The sequence below is a fragment of the Onychomys torridus genome, chromosome 5 (assembly GCF_903995425.1).
Source record: "Onychomys torridus chromosome 5, mOncTor1.1, whole genome shotgun sequence".
In the NCBI taxonomy this organism is placed as follows: Eukaryota; Metazoa; Chordata; class Mammalia; order Rodentia; family Cricetidae; genus Onychomys; species Onychomys torridus.
In genome coordinates this window covers 97659500-97666046 of record NC_050447.1, presented here as the reverse complement: position 1 = coordinate 97666046, position 6547 = coordinate 97659500, and the positions used below count along the sequence as shown (strand labels likewise).

General features: G+C 48.0%; 2 protein-coding genes across 2 annotated transcripts; one reads left to right on the top strand and one right to left on the bottom strand.

Moving 5' to 3' along the window:
* The first annotated feature begins 1141 nt into the window (after nt 1–1141).
* Nucleotides 1142–1513, top strand: LOC118583760 (histone H4). The gene has a single exon (XM_036187361.1). It carries the CDS (start codon nt 1148–1150, stop codon nt 1457–1459), a length of 312 nt encoding a protein of 103 aa, XP_036043254.1. The 5' UTR covers nt 1142–1147; the 3' UTR covers nt 1460–1513.
* A 2175-nt stretch (nt 1514–3688) lies between these two features.
* On the bottom strand, nt 3689–4306 carry H1-6 (H1.6 linker histone, cluster member). The gene has a single exon (XM_036187317.1). It carries the CDS (start codon nt 4304–4306, stop codon nt 3689–3691), a length of 618 nt encoding a protein of 205 aa, XP_036043210.1.
* Between the last annotated feature and the right edge of the window lie 2241 nt (nt 4307–6547).

Sequence of the window (6547 nt, the reverse complement as noted above, 5' to 3'; positions counted from 1 at the left end):
GCAAACCATGATATTTAATTTAATTTTGGATTTTATTTTATTTTCTCTGTGTGAGTGTTTTGCCTGCATTCATGGTACCCATGGAAATCAGAAAAGGGTGTCAGATTCCTGGAACTGGAGTTATGGGAGGTTGTGAGCTACCACTTGGTTGCTGGGAACCAAACCTGGGACCTCTAGGAGAATATCAAATGCTCTTAACTTCTGCGCCATCTCTCCTATCTCATTGTTTAATTAAAAATAAAATTTGGAAGTCTAAAACCAACAATAAACCCACATTAAGACCAAATGCTGCCTGCTCTTCTGCCTTTTTAAAAAAATGGGATTAGCCTTGTTTTGACATCACTAATCTTATCAGAGGTTTCCCCAGGACCCTGTAGGCTTTGTAATGACCTTAATCAAGTATTAGGCCTGCACTGTAATTCCCAGATCTACAAAACTTGTCTTTTCAAAAGCTGAGCAAGCCATGCTGGGATTAACAAGGGCTGGAAGGGAAACAGACTTGGAACCAAGACATCAGAAAAACACAGCAGGTAAAGGACAACCGATAGCCTAAATGTATCCTTTTGTACAGTCTTCATAAAAAAAGGGGGAGGTGGAGTCACTAGGTGTTCGACTCGAGATGGGGAATATGAAGTCTACAATTAGGAGGCTCAATTTGAGATGCTTTTTCAATGTTTTTGTCTTCACAAACAAAGTGCTTAAGAAGAGACTTAAATTTTACCGGCAATGGGTGTTCTTGGCATATTTAATTCACCGTTTTGGGTATTTTACGTGCGTGTGCACAAAGGAACCATCAACTAATTTAATAGCAAGATGGAATTTTTTTTTTAAACCATGAAATGGGGATTTCCGTAACTGCTTTCCGTAACGGCCCCAACAAGCCATTCATTTCGCACAAAAATGATGAAAAAGAAAACTGAAGATTTTCCGCGAGATTGAAAGCTGTACCTCATGACACTGTGCTCAAAAATAGCTGGGGTTTGCTGGCCAATCAAAACCTTCAGATTATAATGACGCGTCCTGGTTGCCCCACCCCCTTTCAAGTGCCTGAGTCGAAAACCCCGCCTAACGACTGTGGTTTTCAATCAGGTCCGTAGGACGTCTATTTAAAGGGAAGCTAGGGCTCAGCTTGCCACTTGCTACAACCATGTCTGGTCGCGGTAAAGGCGGTAAGGGTCTCGGAAAAGGAGGCGCCAAGCGCCACCGCAAAGTCCTGCGCGACAACATCCAGGGCATCACCAAGCCCGCCATCCGCCGCCTGGCCCGGCGCGGCGGCGTCAAGCGCATCTCCGGCCTCATCTACGAGGAGACCCGCGGGGTGCTGAAGGTCTTCCTGGAGAACGTGATCCGCGACGCCGTCACCTACACGGAGCACGCCAAGCGCAAGACCGTCACCGCCATGGACGTGGTCTACGCGCTCAAGCGCCAGGGACGCACGCTCTACGGCTTCGGCGGTTAAGCCACATCCTCGTCTTTCTCCATAGTCGCAAAAGGCCCTTTTCAGGGCCACCCACAGACTCTTAAGAGGAGCTGTTGCGCGCTTTCCCAGCTGTTGTGCTGCCGCCGCTAGATAACTGACATACTGTCATAAGTCTTCCCCGGGCTGTCAGTGAAAGACAAGTTCACTTTAAAGTCTTACGCGGCCATTTTAACCTGAAGTCTGCAACCCAGTTCCGGGGAAAAGCCACAGGGTTACGAAAACGGCCAGGCGGTCACCAGCCCCGCAGCCCGACCATTGAGCATTGCAAAAGCCTCGGCTCGCTGAACCAATGAAATTCAAGGTCGCGCGCTTTTGGCCAATCCTGTGACGCCAAGGCATGAAAACCTCTGCTTTCTTTTCTTCCTTTAAGAATCTTTTACCCCAAGAGCTTGCAAGTCGCTCGCCCCACCCGCTGCCACCAAGGTCGCGGACCGAGCTCGAGCTTGCACACCGAATAAACCTGTGTTTGCATCGGGACTTGGCTCCGTGGTGATCTCTTCCGGGCCGTCTTCTGGGTACATCAGTGATGGTTATGTATTTTGAAACACCCTGAGTTTTTCGATTTAGGCCTCTAGGGAGCGTTTGTGAGTGCTGTGCAGGTTTGAAACACCGTGTAGTACTGAGTACGGGAATTTAGCAGGAACCAGAATTACAAGCACATCGCAACCTGACCTGTCTGAAATTGTGTGTGTGTGAAGTGTTGCAATGCTGGATGCATTGCGTGAGGCCAGATTTCCACTGCCATTGTGTAATGAAGTTGAGACAGGCCTCCTCAAAGTACCGGTCATTCAAGAACCACGGCCTTGCCGGCTGTGTGACACATACTTGCGCCGTCCTCACTTCCAAGCTCAGGACAGGCGCCATCTTGTCTAAGGGCAAGGGCTGGTTCTACACAAATCGAAGATGTTAAATGTTTAGCTATTACTCATTGTCATTAATAAGGCCTAAGTGCACATTCTTTATTGGAGGCGAACTATACCCAAACTGCATAGTTGTGCAACGGCTTTATATCATTTTAAACCAGTGTGTGCGCCCTACTTGTGCCAGAAGAGGGCGTCGGGTTTCCGGAAGCTGCAGTTACAGGCCGAACCACCTGCTGTGTGTTCTGATAGCCAAACTCTGGTCTTCAAGAAAAGCAAGTGTTTTTGACTAAACAATCTCTCAAGCTTCCCTGCTATAGTCTTTTGCCATTCTTAAAACGAAGGCCTAAAATAGTCGAAAATGAGTTTAATATTTGTAGCCCTCCTTAATCCATAAAACCGCTAAATGATGAGTTAAGAAAAATCTGAGGTTTTGTTTGTTTTGTTTTATTTTGTTTTGTTTTTCAAGACAGGGTTTCTCTGTAGCTTTGCGCCTTTCCTGGACTAGCTCTGTAGCCCAGGCTGGCCTCGAACTCACAGAGATCCGCCTGCCTCTGCCTCCCCAGTGCTGGGATTACAGGTGTGCGCCACCACCACCCGCCCCGTTTTTTGATTTTTTTTTTTAAGTACTCCAGCCCAGACTTTCCCAGTACTATTTTTGTTACATTTGAACATTGAATTCAAGCCCTAACATTTCGCTAAAACAATGGGATTCTTAATTTTTAATACTGTGCTTGTCAACCCTATGAAGCCTACATGTTATTTTCATAAAATATACATAACACTTCAACTGTAACTTTTAGGCCAATAGTATTAAACCATTTTATAAACTGGAACAAAAATGGATCTTTATTGACAGACTGCAAAAACTTCAAAGATTCTTGAAACGGCTCGCTGTATTTTTTCAATCTATCACTCGGGAAATCCTAAATATTCAACCCAAGAAAAAACACATATAACCAACCTCTAGCTTGAGTCCTCAACAGCTGGAGTTTTGAAAGCCCGGGCACCGGTTAATGTTGTTCTAAAGAGCAAATTGAACAACAATATCCGGTCAACGTGGCCGCAGCTACTGAGTTCATCTCCACTTCCTCCCTTGATGCGGTGCCGTTTCTAGAATGAAATGCGCCTGTGGGGACCTTTAGGCTAATATGGAAGCACTAATGCCAAGTCTGTAAATAGGCTACACCGAGGAGGGGCCGCCCAGCGTTTTCACTCTGGGCTTTAGAAGGCAGATCCACCCGAGGCGCCTGCCCACCTCGTTAACTTTAAAGTGTTTCGCCATTTTAAGAATAATGGAAGTGGCTCTTAAAAGAGCCTTTGGGTTTTTTAGAGCTGGCTCGGAAGCTCACTTCTTCGCTGCTGCCTTCTTCAGGTCGGTCTTCTGCAGGACCATCTTTGGCTTGCCAGCGTTGGGGTTGGCTGCCCTCGCCTTGGCCGGGCTTTTCCGCGCCTGCACACCCTTGGTGCCTTTGGTCTTCGCGGATGCTTTTGCGGGCGTCGCCTTCGGCTTCTTGACCACCTTAGTCTTGGCGCTCTTGGGGGACCTCGAGGCCCTGGGCAAGCCCAGCTTCTTGGCCTTGGCCGAAGCAGATTTCTTGGCTTTACCCTTGACGTTCTCGGGAGCCGCCTTCTTGCTGAGCTTGAAGGAGCCGGAGGCGCCGGTGCCCTTGGTCTGCACCAGGACCCCCTTGTTCACCAGCCTCTTGAGCGCCAGCTTGATGCGGCTGTTGTTCTTCTCCACGTCGTAGCCGGCCGCCGCCAGCGCCTTCTTCAGGGCCGCAAGCGACATTCCCGCCCGTTCCTGGGACGTCGAAAGGGCCTCGGGAATCAGCTTGGAAACCGAGAAACCCCGGGGTTTGCGAGCCGCGGCCAGGCCTGGCTTCTTCCCTCGCCTCTTAGCGGGAGGTTTCTCGACGGGAGCTGGGACCAGGCTGCAGGAGGCAGCAGGAGCCGTTTCCGACATGGCCAAGAGTAGGTCAAGAACGACACCAGCGAGAAAAAGGAAAAGCACCAACAGCGCAGGGGGGCTCGGGGCAGGGGGGGGCCTTATATAGAGCGGGGCGCGCTGTGATTGGTGCATCCCCAGGAGCCTCCCCCGCCCCTGGAGGAGGGGTGTTTGTGTTTCTTTCCCCCCCAAAAGTAGACACTGCCGTGTGTGTCCGCTGCAGAACCGCTCAGGTTGTGGCACCAGGTGACCCACGGGCACTCGGGTTCCACCTGACTTTTTACCTTTCATTGACAAATGTTCCTGCAGGCCAGAACTCCTGGGAAAAGCCCTTGATTGTCAACCAAACTCATGAAGGAGAAGGAAACTTTCTCTTTTCCTTGCAAATTCAAAAGTAATTTTTGGTAGAAAATGCATCCAACCTGTCCGGAGGGGTCTTCTATATATGTGGCTTCTAACTGGTGAAGAAAACCAGTTTTTCAGGCCTGAATTCTTATCAAAATCATTTATATGTGTGACGGAAGTAACACAGACATCTTAGTCGTCCCACCGTGGAATTAGACGGAGTTCCTAGAATGATCCCGAAACTCCAGAGTGATGCCTTCTTGAAGGGAGCACGGCCTAATAAACACTCCACAGAGCGTGTGAGAGGCACGCTGCTTCCCCTGAATCTTACCGGAAACTGCTCAGATCTAGTTAACATCTCACAGTGGCATTTGTGTAGCCAAACCCGCCAACCTCCAGGGTGTGTTTCCACCGAGTCTGCCTCCCCTTTCTCCAACCGAACGCCTTCGTCGCCTGCTCCCTCTGTCTTATCTACCCCTAAATAAGATGCCCGCCCCTTAATTAACTATAAAATTATAAAGCTAGAATCAGTCTACAATCTCCTAAAGTGGCTGGGCTGGCAGATGTGGCTGCAGGTGTGTTAGAGAAACGTTCTTCCCAGAGTTTATCCATGGGACATGTCTGGAGATGAGAGTGCTCACAGCTGGCGTGGTGGCAACATGCTTATAATTCCAATGCTAAGGAAACTGAGGCCACCATGGGCTAGAAAATGAAAACATGTCAGAGGAAGAGGAGGAAAAGGAAGGTACATGATGCTCAAGAAGGAGGAAGACGTAAAACCCAGTCCATTCTGGACAAGTCTGACAAGGGCATGGTGTGATAATGTCAACCGAGGTGGAACATGTGACCCAACTCAGCCAGCCCTTCAGCCTGGAGATACCTACTCTTGTGAAGCAAGAATCTTAACTTACACAACAGGAAAGAGTTTCAGGACCAGCCAGTATGAAAAAAGTTCATGTGTGTTAAGAAGAACCTGAGGGTGGGTATGTGCCTGTGTCTCAGGAAAAAGGAGTGTGTTTGTGTCTTAACAGTAACTGTGTGGCTAGGCCTGGTATGCAAAACTGTAATCCCTGCTACTTTGAGAGGCCAGAGAAAGAGGGTGCAAATTCAAAAGAAACACGAGCTGTAGAGTAAGTTCACAAACGACCTGGTTAATTTCATGAGACCTGTCTCAAAATAAAAACCATACTGAAAACAGTGTGATAGATCTGAGGTTCAAAGACCAACACAGCAGCAAAGCGTACACACACACACACACACACACACACACAGTTTAAAGTTTAATAAAGCAGTTCAAAAATTAAAATTCTATGAGGTTACTTGTTTCTCTTCAAGAATTTCCGTTTGTGAAGGAACTCATGGGGTTGTTTATGAGATGCACTGTTCAGGCTTAGGGATGAGAGGGGAGTTCTGACAGCTGTACTCAAGGTCACATCTGTATTGTCTTAAGCAGTTCGTGAGTTGCTGTGTTCCTCTTGTGTAAGGTAGTTGTATTAAAACTTGACTCCCAAACAGTGAAAAGCAGAAGCTAGACCTTGGAATTGCGGTTGAGGTGAAGGTCCTGTGGTGGTTTAAAAGAAGACGGCCTCCAAAGGGAGTGGCACTATGAGGAGGCGTGGCCTTGTTGGATTGCTTGCGTCGCTGTGGAGGCAGGCTTTGAGGTCTCATATATGCTCAAGCCACAGCCAGTCTCTCAGACCACTTCCTGTTGCTGACCACCATGATGATAATGGACTAAATCTCTGAAAATGTAAGCCACCCAATTAAATACTTTCTGTATAACAGTTGCCATGGTCATAGTATCTCTTCATAGTGACAGAAACCCTGACTTAAGACAGTTCCTTACCCATGTCTCCTGAATTTCCTGACTTTCTATTTTTTATCACCTAAACCCAGGAACTCAACCCAAAGAAA

What these genes read in the sequence shown, in the direction of transcription:
- H1-6 (XM_036187317.1), bottom strand. Translation starts at nt 4,306, where the DNA reads ATGTCGGAAACGGCTCCTGCTGCCTCCTGCAGCCTGGTCCCAGCTCCC.
- LOC118583760 (XM_036187361.1), top strand. Translation starts at nt 1,148, where the DNA reads ATGTCTGGTCGCGGTAAAGGCGGTAAGGGTCTCGGAAAAGGAGGCGCC.